Here is a 22,596-nt window from a genome sequence, read left to right as displayed (position 1 = left end):
CGCTCTTGTGATGTAATGGAACAGAAGTCCAGTTTTGACATTTTAAACAAACCAATGCAGTGCCAATTCAGCAGATTGCTTGGCCTCCGCTAATCCAAACAACTTCACACTCGACACTGAGCTTACTTGGGTCCTCAGCAATACACCCACCAAGTATGAAACTCGAAGGACACACATACAAACATACAGACATGTTAGTTAGATGAGAGGCAAATAAATCAGAATCAGAATCCAGTTTATTCCCAAATGTTCAAACACAAAGGGAATTTGCTTTGGTGTATTGGTGTATAGAAATTTAAATGTAATTAAAATAAAAGCAAGTATTGCAAAAATCACAAATAATATGTACAAGAAACATAATTAAACAAGACAAATATAGAATAAATGTATAAAAGAAAAATACAATATATCTGAATTCAAAATGGAAGAGATGTAAAAACAGGGCAAACAGCAATTAGTAAAAGAAATAGACGGTAACACTGAGCAGAAAGGATCTTCACCAAAGAGATGAGTTTACAGCAATTTATATCTGCATCATGGAAAACAGAAATAGGCAGACTCAGTGGCTACTGCTGCATTTTATATTTCACAAGCGTCAGTTCATGGTCAAATGGCCACAGAGAGAGAGAGAGAAAGTGAGGAGAGTGACAGGAATACAGAGTGACAGAGAGAGAATCAGAACAGACAGGCTGAGATCTTTCATGAGACGTAAGAGAAAAAAGATAGCGATAGGTCAGAGGCAGAGCCACAAGGAAGAAGAGCAAAAACAAAAGTAGCATTGGGAACAGACTTTTGTTAGAGTCTGTTTTGCACAATCCAACATGACAGCGACAAGTCTTGCTCCTTGTTACACACCGGTACGCTGTGTGTCTGATGTATCACCCCAGAAAATGTCCAAACTGCTCGACAGCATCTTCTTTTCTCTGTTTCTTTGCCGATTAGTCCTATTGTTTTTGTCATAGAATCACTTTCACTTCATCTTCGAGCCTTGACTGAAGCTGGAATAACGCCACAAGTTCAACCCTTTGAAAACTTACCGTGGTAAAATCAAATCATGAAATCAATTTGCTCACTTTATTTCTTTCTATTTCTCATCCCACCAGACCTAATGTGCTGTATTATCACTTTCTTATCACGCCTTTTCTTACTGTTCCAGCTCGCTTCTTCCGCTTTTCTTCTCTCTCAGTACAAAATGTGACTTGTTCTTACGTTGAGAGAAAGTCAAAGAGGAGTTTGCTCAGATTGGACCTTAGGGTAGTTGAATGACTTTTCATTTACTGGTCCTTTACTTACGTTTCAAAATGCTCGGAAGTAATGTAAAATATGCAACATTTTTAATGAACTAATTAGTTCATGTGGAAAAAACTCAGAAAACCATGAGTAAGGTCCTTAAAGAGAAACTGTGACAGTGTTTTCAGCTGATTTCATTACATTAAATTAGATTACAGTGCATAAGCTTTCTTGAGCCGCTGCACAATTTCCTTTGGACTCCATATCGCAGAGTGAGTGTTCAGTCAGAGCACAAGCACATTAGTGCGTGAATAAATAAATTAAAAGACCATCTTATCTGGTTCTACAGTTTCAAACAGTCACCAACTATCTGTGTAAATGTGGATCATTCAGTTTTGTAAAAATGCATTGATTTTAAATTGTTGTAGTTATTCTACTAAACGTAAATCTTAAAGGTAAATCGTAAAGACTTAAAGATCTGGGGGATTTCTCAGTCTGCTCTGTCTGCGCCTCTAAACGTGAAATGTAAAATGTTTGTCTCTCTCCCTCAGGTTTCCTTACACCCTCCTCAAAAAAAAGACTTTTTGGACATGGACAGTGATGCAACATCCTGAACATGGAAAAACTACAGTCAGGTTTGCAACATCCACTAATACGAATATTGTTTTTGCACATACTTGCCAAGACATTACGCAGCTGACAATCCTCACGGTAGGCTACATTGAATTCAAATAAGTTTCTTTCTCATTATTATTTAGATGTATGGATGAACTTCAAAAGGTTCCTAAACTCATCAAAGACAAGCACAGCAAACTCGCCGCTCTTGTTGTGAAAATCGATTCTCACACAATCGCTGCTCCTCTCTTGCATCCCCACCTTCTCTCCAACTCTGCGCTCAAATCTTATCTCCCCCTGTCCTTTGTGATCTGTCCTCTTTTATCTGCTGCTAAAACACAACAGCCTCCCATTGTGTGCTTCACAAAGCAACATTTGTCTATCCCTTTGGTGTGTGTGTGTGTGTGTGTGTGTGTGTGTGTGTGTGTGTGTGTGTGTGTGTGTGTGTGTGTGTGTGTGTGTGTGTGTGGTTTTGAGGTTGCTGTGTTTTCGCTCTGTTTTGTACCTGACCTCTCTGTTGTGGTGTTTTGTGGGATTTCGCTCAGCTGCAATAGGCTGTATCAGTCCTGCCACACACACTATAAATACTATAATCTGCTCATAAATCTGCCGTCTGGTTGGACAGACTGGCAATGGATTGATGGAGACTTGCATTCAATGAAAGCTCCTGTATTTCTATTGTAAGTCATCTGACACCATATTGCCAAGGACAACATTTCTTTATGAAATGGTGTTTTACTGTAAATCTCTATTGATATTGTTCCACAAATGACTTTTCATCTGTGTTTGATCCGAAGTAGGGAACAATAGGATCACTTCCTAAATCTCTTCTTTCAATGCAGAGCTAAGGATCTCAAAATCCTATATTGTGCTTCCTGCACCAGGCTTCACTTTAGATTTTCTTCAAATTCCTGAAAAACAGATCTTTAACGGGGCGTGGTGATGTGAAGATTGAACAGGATGCCCTCGAACTTTAATGGTTCAACAGATGCGCATAAATGTCTGCTGCACCACAAGAGAGCGTAGATGTAACACAGCCTGGTTAAGCAAGCGCAAAATGAGAAATGTCTCTCTACATTTACTTTCTGTTTTCGGGTTGATAGCATCAAATGTGAACACAAGCAGGAAACATGTTTATTTCAGACCATGTGAATCTCAGTCAGGAAGACACTATGATCGCCATGCCAACAGCTTGTGACGTACAGTATACTTTGTCTGTTTCTTTCAGTCTTTCTAGATATACATGTTATTGTTCATGCATGTCATGGCAAGGCATCAACCTTGGAAGTGATCCAGGAAGTATTCAGGTCCTTTTCTTGTTTTTCATTTTCTGGCGGTGAGTTAAACCCCATTCGGACTGCTTTTATTTCTCCAGGGGTCGGGCTGATTTTTACATTACCTGACCTGGTCAGTGATTTCAATCTTGTTTGGAGAGCATATGGGGGTCATTTTTAATCCCACCTCAGAAATAGTTACAGCTTCAGTTTCCCACCGAGTTCTTTCTGCAGGAAGAGCTGCTTTTCAATTTGCTGCTACTGAGCTGTTGAATAATGTTTCCTCCATTTTCACACAAAAGCCACATTTCATCAGTATGAAATGTGGCTTTTGTTTGAAAATGCAGGAAGTTGAATGTTGTTTTAGCTAATCTGATACACAAAAACATGGTAAAACCGTCAAATAGGCCTATTTGGTGAGTACTGGTGCTGTCGTTTGGTTATAGTCCTGCAGAATGTCTATTACAGTAAATATGCCACCTGGAACAATGAATTCAATTACAGAGCACAGCGAACATTTATATTGCCCACGTTCCCCTGTAATGTTTATCCTCTCTCGCTCTGTCTGTCTGTCTGTCTGTCTGTCTGTCTGTCTGTCTGTCTGTCTGTCTCTCTCTCTCTCTCTCTCTCTCTCTCTCTCTGCGCACCTGTCTGCCATCAAGCCATCATTTCCTCTCCCTACAAGTACTCAGCACCGACAGCCAGTCCCCACCAGCTCCTAAGTAGTTTGTTTAAGTCTGTCAGTTTGTCAGTCAGTCCTGCCAGCCTAACCGGTTTGCCAAGCCCGCCCGCCCGCCAGCTTTCATTCCCGGATCGCCTCTGCCCTGGATTCACTTTCCCCTCAACTCAGTCAATGCAGCCTCATTTCATTTCCTCTGTAAATTATACGTGAATGTTTCCCCCTGCTCCCAATCTTTGTGCTAAAATGAGCTAACTAGTTGCTGATTGTTGCCTTATATTTTATAGGCAAATATGATGGTGGTATCGCTCTTCTCTAACTCACCAGAAAGAAAATACCTGCAGCGTATTTACTAAAATGTCTAACTGTTGATTTAAGTCAAAGTAGCTGTTGGGCTGTTTGCCCAATGGGACATATTTTTGGACTAATAAGGTTTCAGAGTAATGGGCCATCGTAACAATGGCATGTCACCTGAATGAGAGGCAAATTTGAAAAGCACACAAAATGCAGTATTTCACTCTGAATTGTAATGGAGTAGACATAAGTGTAAGTGGCATGAAATAGAAAAACTCAAGTTAAGTACACATATCTCAAAATGATACTTAGTTATAGTACTTAAGTACTGAGTAAAGCAGTATTTTATGAATTTGACCACTGACCCTAATTTATTTATTTAAGCTACACAAGGGACTGTACTGGATGGTGACCAGGCCTGTGCTCGTCTGTCTGTCAGTCTGTCTGTGTATCTGTCATTATTCATGGTAATGAACTCAGTCTGTGGACCTGCCCCAGTTCCCTGGTTAGAGAGTTACCCAGGAGCAGATGGAGGAATCAAAAGTCACATTACACACACACACACACACACACACACACACACACACACACACACACACACACACACACACACACACACACACACACACAAAACCTGTTTTACATTATTTACAACTGCCCAGTAAGCACTAATGCATATGGTCTCGCCAGCTTATCCATTATGTATCGAGTTAGTGAAGAATGTAGTTAACAACACAACAATAATACATAATCATAACCAAACATCAATTATATTCAACATGTATTCAACAAATGTTTGTCTTTAGTTTCTGTAGATGTGTGGCTAATGTATGAGGTTGCTTTCCAAACAAAACTGATTAGTTCAACTTTAAGGAACAATCATTTAAGCACAATACATTATTTGTAACTTTCCAGTCAACATTTTGAATTAATCTGTTCTTCTAAATAAGCACTAAAGGCTCTCGCCATATGTTCTCTCTGGAGATTGCCTCGCCTCAGTGTCTCAAGCCATGTTGTTACGAATGTGCTTTATGAGACTTGCCCATATTAATAATACAATGGGAATCCTATATTACAGCCCACTGCAGGCTCTTACCACCATGTAGTTATCATGAGAAGACTTACATGTCTTGTGACAGGGCTGGCTCAGGGATGTGACAGGGTGTCGGCTTGGGGTTTTTTGGTTGAGTGCGCCGGCTGTGTAGTGGGGCTAACAGGCAAGAGGTTATGTGTGTGGTTTGGAGAGAGAGGATAGGTGCATGAGATGGGGAACAGGAGGAAACACACGATGAAGCACGGGGAGAACACAGAAGGAACCAATTATAAAATGAGATGTGACAGAAAGTCTCCACAAACCACAGCATTGTATCTTTAAGAGCTGTGGGTTTGACATGAAAGAGTGAAGAGCGACAGCTAAAAGAGGATTGTAGCCACATTGAGCTAAATGTTTGTGGGTGTAAGATGTAGGACACACGTATAAGAACTGAGGTTTTGAACAAAGCCTTTCTCTAAAGAAACAACTTCAAATGTTACACATTAAAATGAAGAAGAAGAAACATCAGTATTATGTTCGGGTTTGGAAAGAATACAGAAAAAGTTTAAAGGAATAGTTTGGCATTTTGAAAACTACACATATTCGCTTCCTCGCAGAGAGTCATAGATGCGATGTGTAATTCTTCACATGCTACAACAAAATTTCACCTCTATCTCTACCATACAATCTAAATTTAGTCAGTTAGTAAAATTAAATTAAAAAAAGACAACTACTTACTAACAGTAGGGCGTGTATACGCAACATTTGACCCTCACTCTCAAGACAGTCCCTAAAAACATTTTTACCATCCAGAAGTGAGTGTAATCCCAAAAATCTAAATGTTATTTCTCTACTTTCTCATCATAAATTAGTTAGTTGTTGGTTATCGTGGCATAATAAAAACACCATAAAAATGTTGAGGAAATAAATAATAATTTTTAGGATTTATTTTAAAAATAATACAGATTATGTCTGAGTTAACTGCTGTTTCTACCCATTTTATATTTAGTTTATGTACAAAATGTCAAAAATGGAAATATTTTTACACGTATTCATCTTATTAAACAGAGAAATTGTCACGATCTGTTTGTATTCTGTTTCCTGTTTTAGTTTGAAGTTTCACTCCCCCTTGTATCATGTCTTGTTTTACTTCCTGTCCTTGTGTTTTTCCCTCTCCCTTTCTGATTGTTAATTTGTTCCTCATGTGTTCATTTACCCTGCCCTTGTGTCTTTGCCTTTCTCCCCGAGCTGTGTCTTGTTCCCTCGTTTGGTGTCTGTGTATATACGTATATACCTGTCTGCCCCAGTGTGCCTTGTTGGTTTGTCAGTAATGTTACCTGGTGTCTTCCTCGTGTCTTCCTCGTGTCCTACCCGTGCCTACCCGTGCCTACAAGTGCCTACCCTGTGCCTACCCCGTGCCTACCCCGTGCCTACCCGTGCCTACCCGTGCCTACCCCGTGCCTACCCCGTGCCTACCCCGTGCCTACCCGTGCCTACCCGTGCCTACCCTGTGCCTACCCGTGCCTACCCCGTGCCTACCCCGTGTCTACCCGTGCCTACCCGTTCCTACCCGTCCTACCCGTGCCTACCCGTGCCTACCCCATGCCTACCCTCAATGTGTTGATTTAACCCTTGCAGTGGCTGCTGCTGTATCCTTGTTTAAAAGACAGATATGAAAGTAGTTTTGATCTTCTCATCAAACTCTCAGCAGGAACGAAAATACTAATTTCCCAAAATGTTGACCTATTCCCTAAGACACGTGGAAAAAGCTTGAGGAGAGAAGTAGAGTGAGCAGCAGCTCAAAAGAGAAAGGGGGAAAAATGTGAGAGGGCATATCTTAACACTGAGATTGAATTTTGCTGTCGAATGAAAGAAAGAGCTGAGGGCCTGTGGTGCCACAGAATGAAAAAGGATCGAGGGGAGAAACAAAGAAGTTGCTCTTTCGAAGATGAATAGTCTCACTTGGTTGGGTGCTGCGACTGGTGGAATAACAGTTTTGAGTTGAAAGGAAGATGTGTGTGTAGTGAGCAGAAGCTGTGTGTATTAGCATGCTCCACAGTCACTGTGGATACATCAGATGGGAAACCTTTAACAGAAACAAAACAAGACATCCAATAGGCAAAAAGTTTGACAAAGAGTGTTCACCTTAACTTTCTCTTACTTGCTTTACCCAAATTAATTCCACACACATCCTCATTTTCATGAACCTTGCTAAAACACACATGCACACACACTCACCACGTCAATGATTTGTAGCAGTGTGAGGCCGAGTTCCACAACAATGGCCGCAGAGTCGTTTTGGACGGGTCTTTCCAGACGGTTGTAGTTTACCATCAGGTCGCGGTACAGCTTCCTCTGGTGCACACCGCCATGACAACCTGGAGCGGAAACAAGGATAGACATGAAAATGGATAGAAAGCATCAGCAAGACGGATAAAAGAGAGGAATGAGCTACAACTGACATTTACATTTAGCTGAATACATCAGAGACTCAATCAACCCAGTTGTTTAATAAGAAATATTCAAGATATTGTCCCACACATGAAACTGCCTGTAATCTAATCAACACTATTATTGCAATTATTTGCAGCATTGCTCATGCGGCGCCACATCCCTCAAGGAACCCTTAAGTCACGAAATGCTGAACGTAAAGAGCGCATTATCAACTCAGTGAACTTTTTTGCCTTGACTGTGCTGTCTTTGTGTCTATTTTGTATTCATTAGGCCTCATCAAGAGGTTTACACTGAACAACGAGGCGTCCTTCTTTGAGAGTTGAGCTGAACAGTAAAGAGCCCTGTCAAAGAGCCACTGTACAAATAAACACGTCTCTGAGTAGGTGGCAACTTGGGATCCACTGCGGTTGACCTATAATAATACATTTAATTAAGTCAATCTCCGATGTGCTACTTGAGTGTTTCCGTTGTTTGCAACACATAGCAGATGTATAACTTTTACAATCATTTTTCTTGTCCTTTAGGGCGCAACACTCAACAGCAAACACGGCAAAGCTAAGTGCTGGATCTGCCAAGACGTTCTGCTGCTAAATGAAAACAAATCTGAAATACAAATACAAATGTCACAAATGAAACTTGGGTGCATTTGACGGTGACCTTTCATTGGAATAACAAGTTACAAAGGTTTTTCAATCATGTTTTTATGAATTGAGGAGCATCTTAAAAAAACAGGTAGTTTCTCTCTCGGCCTGATCCCGAAAAGGCCATTCATGCTTTTATGGCATCTTGATAATTGCAATTCATAGTATTCAAGGTTAAGCCAAGAAACAATCTCATGCCCTCAGCTGGTACAAAACGTAGCTGCTGGACTAGAAGACACGATCTATTAGCCCTTCTCTCTGCTCTTCACTGGTTACCAGTAGGTTTTAGAATTGATTTTAAAGACCCCTTTCAATTAAAATCAAGTTTTTACCCCTGTTAACATATACATATGCTGTATTTCTATACCCAATAAGACATATTTTGAGTGAAATAAGTAGTCAATGAAGTGTAGTGTACCAATGACAATCAATGCATTTCCAAAACACTGTTTCAGATAGGGCTTCATACAGCACATACCGAAGGAACCAATCGTAACGCTACTGTAGGGCTGGGCAATATATCTATATCGTAATGAGACTAGATATCGTTTTTGAGTTTGGATATCGTAATATCATAACATGGAATTAGGTCTTTTCCTAGATTTAAAGGCTGCATTACAGTAAAGAGATTTAACTGTTCTGTTATTTGTCTTAGTCATCATATCGACATTACTGACCATTATTTATCAAAATTCTCATTTTGTAAAAAGCATCAATAGCAATAGACATTAATATTGCACTGAGGGATTTTTAGAGTTAGCCGAGTATCAGTAGAAAACTGCAATTTAAATAGTAACGTTTGTTCTGTTTTATTGGTGCATTTTGTGTTCAATATTCAATTTGTTCAATAAAAGAATGTTTGAAATCATTTTGAAATAACTTTAACAATGTTTGGTGATTGAACAAGCAATTTGTGGTATTTTAGCAGCATACTGAAGGCAACAGAAAGGCAGAACTGAGTGCACTTTAATATCTATTTATTTATAAAATATTAAGTAATAATCAACAATTATATCGCATATTTTCCTCATATCATGCAGCAATAATCAATGCCAGGAGGGAAACTTTAAGAAGCCCTTTAAAGCACAGTATGGTTCAGCTGTTACATTGCTGAACTGCCTCAGACCCTCGGGAAGGGCTCTGCTGGCTCAGGAGTAAAGGCTCAGGCAGGACCCTCAGCTCTGGAGCTCTCTGCCTGAAGATCTGAGGTTGCAGAATCTGTGAAAACTTATCTTTTTTAAAAAGCTTTTTATTAATGCTAGCACACCGTGTTATTTAATTGTTTTTGTATCTTATTGTTGGGTATTTAATTTGTTTATTGTTTTAATTATCAAATTGCTTTGCCTCATTGCAGTCCTGTTTTAATCCAGGTTGAACCATTTAAAGTGTTTGTAACTGTATTTTGAAAAACTGCTGCATAAATAAGGTTTATTATTATTATGATCACTCCTACTACAGGAAGTGGACAACATCTGTTAAACCTCCATGGACAGACAGCTACTAACAGGTGCTGTAGACGTCATGAGATACATTCAGCATGTTGTTTTTAGTTGTAATTATATAAATTACATTTGCTATTCCTTAACCCTGTTTTTGTTACAATCATTGACTGACAAGAAAAGTTAAAGCAGCATCAACCTGGGCTGGGTGATATGGAGAAAATTAAATATCACAATATTTTTGACCAAATACCTTGATATTGATATTGATATTGCGACGACTTTTGGTGCTTTTACAAAATATTTAAACAACGAGACTTCTGATAAATAATCATCAGTAAAGTGGATATAATGACTTAGTGGGTAAAGGCAAATAATAGAACAGAAAAGGACTTTACTATAATACAGCCCTAGCGTCAATCACTGTGCCTTTCATGTGATATGTAAAGCACTTTGTATTATCTCATCGTTGATATGTGTTATACAAATGAACTCGCCTCACTGTTATATACATTCCAAGCTGTTGCATGATAGGTGTTTGTATATCATATGAGTGAAAGGATGAATGAAGGGAAAGGCAGAGGGACAATTAAATGATTATAATGAATTAAGAAAAGTTCAGCCTCAAAGCATCCATGATCATAACAGACTGCTAAAGACAGCTATGTTATAAGATTGTTGTGAGGGATAAGAACAGGTCAGTTTGCTACCCCTGTGCACTGTACTAGGCTGAGAGTGTGACCTGTCACGTTAAAGGAGGTCACAAGGGTTTAAGGGAAGACCCCACTCCTGTCTCATGATGCATGTAAACAGGAAAAAGAAGTCACTCTGCACTCTTCCTCTCCTGCTTTCTTACCTCCTCTCCTTTAAGTCTGAATGTGTGAAGCGGCAGCTAATGGATAAATACATAAACTACATTCTCCACAACTTACTCACAACTTATGGATTCTGACATTTCATTGATGCTTTTCCATGCTTGTTAAGCTCTTACGGATGTCGCTCAGCTGTGATCTGTGAGGATAGTTTGATAGCAATAATTTATTTATTAGAGTATAATCAATGGGATTTATTGTGTGTATTTAACGTTTGAATGTTTGTGGTTAATTGTGTTTAATTTATTCAGTTTAAATAGATATTTATCAACTTCCTACCTCTTTAGACTTGTGCTTCTGTAACAACTGAAGTTACCCGCTGGGGATGTATAACTCTTATTTTATCTTCTCTTAATTGTTCTAAAGGAAGATGCTTAAGAGGCTGTGTCCATTGCAGCTTTGTAAGCAGGACTGTGCTACAAATAAACATAAGAAACATCCAGAGGCCTTTAATACGAAGATAGTTAAACATACCCAGGATGTCTGGGTATATATATATATATATATATATATATATATATATATATATATATATATATATATATATACTACATATATACTACATATATATGTGTGGTATCTGGCTTAACTAAGCCGAACAACAACCACGATCCCACTACGTTTCTCAGCCTGGCTATGAGCGCATTCACATAAAAGGGTTTGCAGCGTATAACCAATCCCAAACAGCATATTTTACAAATGAAGAGCAAACTAGTATTCGACAAATACACAGAAGTTAAACACATAATCCAGGCTAAAAGTAACACAGTCAGGGCCAAATGCAGGAAGGACAGTTGGCAAAAAAAAAATCTCTGACTGTGTGAAGTGTAAATTAGTAGATATATGATGTCACTGCTCATCTAGGGCACGAGAAGATCTGACTATAATTACATGTGTGTATTCCATTAAATGAAGGTCTTGCTTAGATGTACTCTTAAAGAATGTAAGATACTTTAAATGATGACGTGTATGACAATACTTTAGTTTTATTCTTTCAGCTGCAACCCCCGCGGTGTAAAACAGACTTGGGAGCAAAAAAATAAAAAAATAAAACACAATTTAAAGCGGTGAGCAGACTTGCTTTCATATATTGACATTCACCCACATCATAGGCCTACCTACATACAGTCTGTGTGACTGTAAGCACACGACTCCGACGTGTCTCACGGCAACACACGGCTCAAGAAGCTGTGTAAGTGAATATATATAATTACATATGTATAAGTTCAACATGTCGGAGCCGGGCACTTACAGAGCCACAGACTGTATGCATCGCCTTGTGTTACTTTGCTCCGGGTACTTTTATGTATGCTGTGGGTGTTTATTAGATATGAACCTAAACCTATTCATCACTTTAAATGATGTACTTATATTTATATTATATTTGCTTTTTTTATTTTAGAAGAAGACAATGCTTGTGGTCTGAAGTGCATTTCGTGTCCCATTCACTTCAATTGAAACACGCACAATGGATTAATTCAAGCCTTCAGTTCCTGTTTGGATGCAATCCTCAGGCCAGCACTTGAAGATTTGCAGGTAAGAGTTTTTTTTCCCTGAAACGCTTTGTTTGGAAATGACGAAGGTATTTATCGTAGTGCGTAACATGGTTTTGTACAATATTGCAGGCTACCAGCTGCAACATCACTCTTGTAAACTGTTTGCAGAAATATTTATTTAATACCCACACAGAATATGATGTTGAACCGTTTCCATGGACAGAAGGGTAATGTGACCCTAAATAGACACTACGTTGACAACCATCCATTTCCAAAAAGCTTGAAGGTGTCATTTGACTTCACTTAACACATTTTAAGACACACAGGCAATTCACTTTATGAGTCTCTCACCCTTGAAATCATTTTTACAGACAATCGCAATGCATGTCCTTAAAGGGGGTAGCAATTGACTATGTCCCTTCCATGAAGGTGGTGGACTTGAGAGAGACAGGAAGCACAAGTTTGCAATAGCTGCGACCACGTACGTGCATGCATCCACGCGTTCATGCATTCACATACACACAACCTCACAAACGCTTGCCGCCATGCCAAATGTCAACTTCTTAAGCCAAAAACTGTGGCAGCCAAAGGGTGGGGAAATTGTTGTAGCCCTACATAGCAAGCTATAAAGCTGCTGGTGGCAGCTAAAAACAATTGACCAAATTGTTAATTAGATCAGTAGAGGGCGAAATATCTTGACTTTTAGTCCAAGGCTCCAAAAACACTGAATCCTACCATTTCCAACTGTAACTGGAAACCATCTTTTTCACATCCATGTCTTTCAAACTCCACATCTCCATCTTGCAACACTTTCTACTTTCTAGAAGTTTCATCATCATCGGGGTCATTTTCTCCAGAGCCATATGAGATATTATAAAACCGAAGTGCTCCTTTGATAAAAGTTTAATTTTCAAAGTAAAATAAAAGATTTAAAGGTAAAACAGGTCCACAAACAATGGGAAATGTTTCCTGGTGAGTGCTTCTCTAAGCATCCCGGCTCTTCCTCCCTCTACTCAGCAATGGGATATTAATACCTGGATATACATTTTACTTATTGCATACAGTATTTAAACACACAAAGTGCTTATTTATTAGCTGATGATGTTCCAATTTCTATAGGAATGACTTAATTGGATTAATGATGATGTGCTCCTAAAACGCACACATGGAGTTCACTTATAGGTTGTTTACGTGTGAACATCAACACATCCACAATTGAACAATGTCACCTGCCATTACTAGAACCATACAACTAGTAAATGCTAGAGCAAAGCACTACACTAAGAATAACACTGACAAGAAATCAACATTAGATAAGAGGAATCATGAACTTGTTTAGCTGACCTCCGCATACACACACTGCATAATCTAAAGTTATAAACTGCAACATGGCATACCCATAGCTTCTCTGCAGGCACCCAAATTGAATGTTATCAGCCGAATAAATGGGCGTTATCAGTGGTTATCTCCACCATTCAAATGTTTCAGACTGGTCAAACTGCACCAAGCTGCACGTTGTGAAAGTGAAAGTCAAACAGTGGCACGTTGTGAATAAAAACAGAACAACTTGTTTTGGTTTAGGCAACAAAACTACTTTTTAAGTAAAAAGTCATGGTTTGGGTTAAAATAGGTAAGTTTGTTAGGTAACTTAAGTTACGTATGCAAGTCCACGTGTTGGGTTTTGTTGTCCGCGCTGCAGAAAAAAAACATTACAACATTTTACACCCCAAAGCAGAATCCTGATCTGGGTTTTCCCCGTGTTGGTGTGCACCATATTAGAGCTTTTAGGTGCCAGAATGCAACCCCGAACAGCTTGCTGCTCGCGGCAATATTAACTTCTCAATACGAGAGACATTAGAAGGACAATGCCAGAGTAGAGTCAATGTTTAATGTCCCCAAGAGACACTTTGCTTTCCAGACAGTCAAAAGGAAAAGCACATGAAGAACAATACTGTAAATACATGATAAATAAAAGACACATTTTAATACACAATGAACCAATAACAGTTGAGCAAACGCAATAAAAACGAGAGACAAGCCGCCGTCAATATTAATAACAGCAGACTCAATTACAAGTAGTTTAAAAGGCCAGTAGCTGATGGGATACAGCACCCCTGAGAGAGTTTATTTTATAAAGGTTGGAATGTGCATGTGCAGTATGCAGTGCATTTTACATTACTTTTAATATATTGTTCTCATAGCTTATTCTACATATCTACATGTTTGCTTATGCATACTAAAGTTTTCCTAGACGGATGTTCCTATTGCTTTTCACATTAAAGTTGCCAGTGCAAACAATGTATTATTCATATTATCATAATGCATGTGTTATTATAGTGTTCAAATGTTCAATATATGCACAACAATAGAAAAGTACCAGTTAGGGTTTTAGCTGCAATCTGATTAAGAAATTGACCGGAAACTAGATACAATAATAGTCAAGAACACACACTCACAAGGACTATCCCACAACAGACACAGACTAAACATTGATGAACCTCAAGCAGTCTGAATGTTGGGGAGAGTTGGCAAAGTTTAACATCAAATCCTATTAAAGTAGTTGGTTCACAGATAACTGTATGAAATCAATACATATGCAAAATCTAAGAAGCAGAGAAGACAGTAGAACAGAATCTGATTGGGTCGACTTATTTTCCTCAAGAATATCAAACAAGGTCACTTTGTTAGTTTGTGGAAATATGTTTCAGAGAGCACGCTGTGACTAAAGAGTACACGGACACATTATTCTTAAATGCAGAGCAGTCTCATGCATCATGCAGGTTCTCCTGGTTACATGTTTGCTTCAAATTGACAAGAATAAGCAATTTATGCTGTAGTGCAGCATTATTTGATTTTCAAATGTTTCCTTTAACCTGCAGCGAAACACGTTGTCTTTGACATCATGACTTGCACATTATGTACATATATTACTCCAGACGATGACGTGCTATAACTGAAAGTATTTAAATATACTGGAGACATACAGGTCGGCTGTGAGGCAAGAAGGCGAACTTACACAGACAAACTCCATCTGCATGTACAATGGACCAATCACAATCAAGCATTGTATCCAATAGTGACATTTGTTATCAAACACCAGACGGATGTACCAAGTGCTACCAGTAGGTGTTGACTCCCCCAACAAAACTCGGAGGAGCAGATTGTCACTAAAATGAGAACAGCTGGTCTCATTTAAAGGTCAGTCCACCTTAAGTGAGTCTGGGCTGAAGTTGTTGTTCACTTCAGGGGCGGTTTGATGGCATTAACCTCGAAGGGTCAAGGTTAGGCATTGAAAACGAGTTGTTGCGCAGTTTCCCAAATCTATGATTACCTTCTAGACACAACCTTTTAGTTTTCTGGAAATAGAACAGTAGCGTGAAGTATCGCAGGGTGGCACATCCACGAGCACCAGCACCACCTTTTATTTATTATTACATTTTGTCCATAGAAAATAATAGGTGTGGCTGTTTAAATGCCCACTGTTCTGTGGTGGTGTATTTTAGACTTAACTATGCTCTGTCTCGTTTCATCACCCCAAAAAATATATTTTTCCCTTGTAAACATCAGAATGTTCCCCCCTCTACTGAAATTTGATCTGCTTCATGGCTCGGCAGTAAATTATGCCTGCGGCCTGTCACAGTAGTGGCTCTGTTAGTCCATTTATAGGCCTAAGCAAACATAATATTATGTTAATCACGTTGTCATATTCCTTATTACTAATGCAATACAAGTTGGATTTACGCTGTGACGTTGTCGGCACAGGTTGAAGATGTAGGCTGCTTTTTAAATGGCCAGAATTTCTCATAATGATTCAACCGGTTTGCACAAAATCATACCGATTTAAGTTTGCAAACTGGACCAGATAACCGGTAACACAGGAAATCAACCGACTCTATTATTTAGCAGTGGTGCATCACCATGTTGTCATATAGGAACACCTGCTTCATTACACCTATGATCATGCAGAGCACCTGCTCTCTGAGATACTTCAAGGTAAAGTCCTCTTTAACTTCATGTGTGTCCAATCTGTATGTTATTCTACAAAACTCTGCAACCTGTTGGGAGAATATGTGAGGACACATACACAGAGAGGACCCTCACCTGTGTGCATGTTGGAGCTTTTATGTAAGGGAACAGAGGATATGTGATGTGTCTCTGTGTCAATACGATTATTTTCCTCTTACTCTACTTCAGAGAGACAGAGCAAAGGTAGCATAAAAGTAGGTCCCATCAGTAAAACATGCAGAATAGGTCTAGAATGTAAACACGTGATTCAAACATATTATGGAGATTTAACCTCCTCTGAGGGTCCTCTATCTGTTCCTTTGTAGTCACGCACATACAAACCCTTTAGCCGCAGATTACACTGAAGGGATGAACGGGCTTCGTGCATCGTCGCCCCGGACATCCTCCTTATTCTGGGCCACATGTTGTCGGACCATTAAGGAAAGCTCACTCGCACGCGCACACGAAAACACACTGATCCACGCGCTGCAAGATTGCAAATTTAATAATACAGCAGTTTTATAAAACTGTGGATTCACTAGCCTTTACACGTATTATAACACACATTAAACTGTTGTATTAGATGTACGAAGATGATTATTTGAGCTCTCTTTCAAATTGAATTTCTTAATGAATACATTTGTCTAACAAAAGGATCTTTTGCAACTTCAGAGCATGCAATTCAGTTGTGGATACAGTCAGTCAAACTAAGCCGAAGTGTGTCTTCACTGCAGCTCTTATCTTTCTGACAAATATTTATGGAATTGACGCTCATATGAAAAGAATATAGCCTATAAAAGAAAAGGTGCCTGGCTGCATCTTTTTCTTTTGGTCTGTGAATCTTTTGACAAACAAGTAACAGACTGAAAGCTCCATCAGTGACCCACCTTGACAGCATAATGTCGCCCACAGGTAAACTCCAATCAATACAGATCCAGTACACTTCCGAGGCTCCATGGCAGCGGCGGAGCAGAACTCACTCTGTAGCCCGCTGGGGATGTCAAACTTCGAGGTAGTGCAGCTTTGTCAGACTGCTGGTGCTGTCGTCGCTCGCTCGCGCTCTCTCTGTCTCTCGCTCGCGCTCTCTCTGTCTCTCACTCGCGCGCGCGCACACACCACACACACACACACACACACTCCCAATGTTGGTCTCCTCGAGTCGACAGTCACCTCAAAAGTCACTTTAGATTCCACTCTCTTCCTTTCTATATGTGGTCAGCTATATTCTTCATATCTAGCATGTCGTGTTTGTCCTCTGCGTGTTTCCTGTGGTGTCCGCGTGCTGATGATGACGGCAGCCACCTGTCCGATTGATGCAGCTGCGCAATGCCGTCAACTTTGTCTAGGTTTGTCCCCTCCAGTCATTTCGGGCTCATCCCCCTCTGCTTTATGGGTAGTGATGACTCAAGGAAATATCAACACGCACGCAGGAATCCCGAACAGAGGGCGACATGACCTCACCCCCCTCGAGTTTGGAAAACTTTTTTTTTTATTCACTCATGCAAACGTTTCATTAACAACACTTGATCAGCGGGGTTTTGAGTAGCCTAATGAACACGATCTTCTTTCCAACTTAAAATATGGATAGGCTTCAGTGATCATCTGTCACTGCCTCATCCGTGTCGTCTTCTCAGTCTACAGGTGTGAAGGATGAGTCAAGGTCAAATGTATCTATATAGCACATGTAAAACCACAGTTCTGAGTGCTGAAAGTGTTGAGAAGAATAAAATAACTTCCTTTAAAAAGTGTACAAATAAGTTCAGGTATGAGTCTGAAAAGGAAGTAAATTCCTCTCTGGTTATTTTTCACTGTGGAATCTTTCTACTTCAAACTGCCGGGCTGGTTTAGCAGCCTTGTCTTCTTTTGCAAGTCTTGTCAGCCACTTCCTTCTCCCCTCCAGTCTCCATAATAAATACCTTCTCACTGCCTTCCCTCACACATCACCTGTGGCATCCTCAAGTTTCTCCTCTGGTTATTAACTGCTGTTTTCTACCAGCCCATGGAAACATGTCTGAAGGTTGGTGTTGGACACACCAATTGCTTTGAAATCAAAAAATATTTTATGATAATTTATTTAGGGAAGAGGTGAGGTAGGCACCTTGAGATTTCTCTGTATTTTAAAGTGTGCTCGATAAATTGAAGTTATTATTTATTAATATGTTTTATGAGCACCTGGAGTAAGTTTTTAGTCATTAATGGTAGCTTGTGGCTTTATTAAACAATATATTATGTTTCCAAACATGGAGACCCATTCATTTCAATGAAAACCGGACGCTTTTGTTTATTTGTGTCTGCAGATTTTTCCTAAAGTCACTAAAAGTTTATTTTTAGTGACATTAGATAATGCTTCATTTGCATAGTTAAACATTTCAGAAAACTTGTTTTACAAATAATTATTGTCTTATTAATGTAAACTAATCAACTGGGTATGATTCATGATGATATCTGTTAGTTAAAATGTTTACCCTATTCATCTGTCTGCCCTTAAAAATGTATTTGTTAAAAATATTTTTTGCACTTTCAAATTTGCTACACATGTTATGCTACTTTTTCCTGGTGACATTTCTATGGAATTCTGCTCAAACCTTATTTTAGTATCACAAGGATATTATATGTTGCTATTTTGGGCTACAAGCATTTCCACGCAGCAGCAGAATAATTTCATGTTAACATGCACTACTGAACGCGTCTTTAATCAGCGTGGCAGCCGTCCAGCGCGGTGAATTCTGGTGCATGTGGCCAGTTGTTAAAGCATATTGCATCACATAATTATACCTCTAACGAGACATTGGCCGGATGGAAAACATCTTCAGGGCAGCACACTTTACACCGCCATGAAATGAGAGTATTATAGTGTGTGCGCAGGTGTGTGTGGGAGTCAGTGTGAGGCCTCATTCGCTTGTATGGGGATGCTTCAAGTCATAGGTTGGTGTGATGCTCCGATGATCTGCGTCCCCGATCTGTTAGCTTGCTCATTTGTGCCAAATGTGTCATCTTTGCATCATCGTCTTATTGTCTTCCTCTTAGTCACCCATTCACACTTCCTCTAGCATTCTCCTTTATTTTACTCTCTAACCATCTGCCATACACACTCATTCATTGGTGATCTTCTCGGCTCTCCTCCTCGTCCTCATCCTCCTCCTCGTCCTCGTCGTCCTCCTCCTCCTCCTCCTCCTCCTCCTCCTCCTCCTCCTCCTCCTCTGTTTCCCCTCTTCCACTTCTGTTCTGTCCTCTTGCAGTTCTGACTGTGAGCATCAGATGCAGTGATCAGACCATTACAAGAGCGCCCACAGCGCTTCTCCAGCCCTCACTATCTATCATTCTCCCTCACCCATTCGTTTCAACCACCGCGTGTGAATCCTCAACTCCCCCGCTGCCTCTCCTCCTCGTCTTTCTGTCTCCCTCTGGCTTCAGTCTGGACAAAGTGTTGTACATGTATGTAGACTGCCATCAGCTCACATTAAATACATGCATTTCCTTTTGGCTGAGCCTGCAGGGATTGGAGTTGTTACCGTGTGTCTGTGTGTATTTGTTGAAGTGTTTCTATGTGCCTTTGTTTTGTGTGTGCACCTGTTTATTTACAGCGCAGTCCTGTGTATTCTCTTCTAGTCCAACTGAATAATACCCCACTGTCTTTACCGCACACATTAAAATTTGCATAGTACATAGTAGCCCCGAGCCCATGCCATAAATATAATAATCTCAAGCTGGATCGTCAAATATAGGGCTGGACATGTGATTTATGCTGAGACTTGCGTCATTGCATATGTCTCAGCATACTTCAACATTTTACAGTTTTTCTTCAGCACCCTTAATGAAGCTGGGATCCATTTGATCTTCATCATTAGCACAGCAGAAGTCTTCTCTGGCAAATGTGTTGAAACTTTCTCATTGGTTTCAAACTTTATTTACACCCGTTTTTCAAAACAATTACAGATCTTATAGAAAGAGTCAAAGCGCTATTGGATTTACTGTGTTAAACAAAAAGGAAAACTTATTTTCATTATAAATATAAATGATTTCCTTCATTATGAAACTCTTGCTGCTACAGTATGCCTTTGCACAATCATTGGATCCACCAGAGTTTAAGCTTTCCAGTGATCTATGCAATTCCAAGACTTGGAGACCTCAGTATACAGATGTATTTAAATACACCATTTTTAGAAAATGCTAAAAAAAAATAACACATTTGTACCATATGCACAGAACTGCATGATTTTTAACCAAAACTGCACAGGATAAGCTTTAGGTGGGCATGTCTGTAAAGGGGAGACTCATGAGTACCCATTGCATTCAGATATCTTGAGGTGAGAGGTCAAGGGACCCCTGTGCATATCTTCACTCTTAAACACTGAGCCAGCTACAACCTCTGAAAGATCGTAATGTCTGCCAGGATCCCGTGGGTCACACAGGATATTAAATTCAATTGAATTGGATAATTTCAAACAAAGATAGCTGTCACTGATTCTACCTGGTCGTCTGCTTTCATCATTGCATTCACTGTAGTCATTTTTTCATAATTTTATAAATGTATATTTTACTTTGTTTTTTTGATGAAGAAAAGAATCAGTACAAAAGCTGAATGTCTAACTTAGTATAGGTGCTTACTGTAGGTCTTAGCATGAAGAATACTTATGTGGAAAATGTCTTTTGTTTCTCTTCTTTTTTTTGGTACAGTATTTCAGCAGGATGTGCAGAGGGTTTGTTATCTCTAGTGAAATTATCTTTGGAGAAAATAATAACTTTCATGATGTGATACGCTTGCTTGCCTTTTTTGGCACATATTATATAAAGCAAATCAACCAATGGCGCAGTCTTATCACAAATGAAGGTTGAACCGGTTCAATGTATTGCTGTGTTTTTGTATTTTGTTATCCATTGTACATCTACTGATTGCAATGATAATAGAATATATTAATAGAATAGAATAGAAGTTGTGTCGTGTGATTTTTTATGTTTTGTTTTGCAAAATAAATGTGTCATTTTGGTCGGCAACTTTCAGTTTGAAACGAATTGACAAGGCAGAATTTGACAAGGCTCACACACACACAGTTTGTATATGTGACGTTTTAATGGATAGCACAGGTGAGATATGGCAGTTCTCTCTCCCAGCGCTGCTTGCAGCCCCAGAGCCAGGACACTGCCCTGTAAACTCCCCATGATGTACAACCTAGGGTTGCTTCATTAAGAATGTATGTGAGACTGACCTTGTGCTAGAATGTGTGTTTCAGCCTTTCCTTCCCGATGAGCTTAATTCTTTCAGTAGTGATAACATATGTGAGGCAGAAAATTGAGTCTTTCTACACACCGAGACGTTCCCCAGAAGGCACACATAATCACGTTTTCCATCTTTTTTTGTATGCTGCTACTGGAGCTGTACACAAGTGTCACAGGAAATTATGTATGTACGTCCCAAGTCAATTCTAAAGAAAGAGAAACACTGTACACGCTCTGAATGCTGCTCAGAATGAGCTTTTATTGTGTATTTCAACAGTGTCTCTGTCAAGAAATGCATTGACTTTAAATTGCAATACCTGACACATAAATGCAGGTCAGGTTGGATTCAGACTGTATGGATTGAGTTCATAACATAATATTCACAGATTGTCCCTTTGGCATAACGTAAACACATAATCGAATCAAAAGCTCTATGAATATATGAATAGTGTATGTAGACTCCATACAGTGCATTACTTGTCCCCAATTGTATATTGGCCGTTCATATTACATAAACAATTCACACACGTTGTTTTATTAAGCCATGCTAGCTACCTGGCCTGGAACACTATGGTCGATCTGTCCGTCATTGTCAGTGCTGGTCAGTCCAACACTTTGGTCCGGACTGAAATATCTTCACACCTATTGGATGGATTGCCTGAAAAGTTAGTACAGATATTCATGGCGAGACACAAAAACATTGTTTTTATTCAATTTTGAGAGTTAGCTAATTTCTTTGAGAGAAGCTATTGTGCTGAATAGCTATTCTATTCTCCTGAGTCTGTAGATTTATCCTAAATTCAACAAAAGTTAGCGTTAGATAATGCCTCATGTTCATATTTAAATCTAACAATTTACAGAACACTTGTAATCCAAGTAATAATTGTGTTAATCAACTGAGGAAGTTTCATGGTGACATCTGTAGTGTCTCCCCTTATGGTCCCCAGAGGATACATCCTGCTGACTTTGGTGATCCTCTGAAATATCTTAGCATCTATCAGATGGACTGGCTCAGCATGTTGAACAATGGTTCCCATGAGGTTGACATTTGCCATTTTAAACTAAATGTCTTTACAACTGTGCAGACATTAGTATTCCTCTCAGGGTGAATTGTAATAACATTGGTGATCTCCTAACCTTTCATCTAGTGCAATCATCAAGTCAATTATTTCATCTTCTAGTGCTTTGGTGTATCTGCAAAACTAATGACATTCCCATCATCCTCAGCTGTACTTTTGTTGATATGCTAAACAATTGAGTTTAATGTAATACAAATAACTTATATGTCATACAATGTATTAGTATTAATTTATGAATTTCACAGCTGGTGAATGTTAGAACATAAAA

General features: G+C 39.3%; 1 protein-coding gene across 1 annotated transcript in view; it reads right to left on the bottom strand.

Moving 5' to 3' along the window:
• Positions 1–17,276, bottom strand: part of LOC115008388 (neuronal acetylcholine receptor subunit alpha-7-like) — a 42,401-nt gene extending 25,125 nt beyond the window's left edge. Inside the window, 2 exon segments of the mRNA XM_029431974.1 lie at positions 7,364–7,503; positions 16,920–17,276. Coding sequence (XP_029287834.1) covers positions 7,364–7,503; positions 16,920–16,989 — 210 coding nt within the window. The 5' untranslated portion in view covers positions 16,990–17,276.
• Between the last annotated feature and the right edge of the window lie 5,320 nt (positions 17,277–22,596).

The sequence above is a fragment of the Cottoperca gobio genome, chromosome 1 (genome assembly GCF_900634415.1).
Source record: "Cottoperca gobio chromosome 1, fCotGob3.1, whole genome shotgun sequence".
Classification (NCBI taxonomy): Eukaryota; Metazoa; Chordata; class Actinopteri; order Perciformes; family Bovichtidae; genus Cottoperca; species Cottoperca gobio.
The sequence above is the reverse complement of the archived record's forward strand: the minus strand, read 5'-3'. Positions and strand labels throughout refer to the sequence as shown.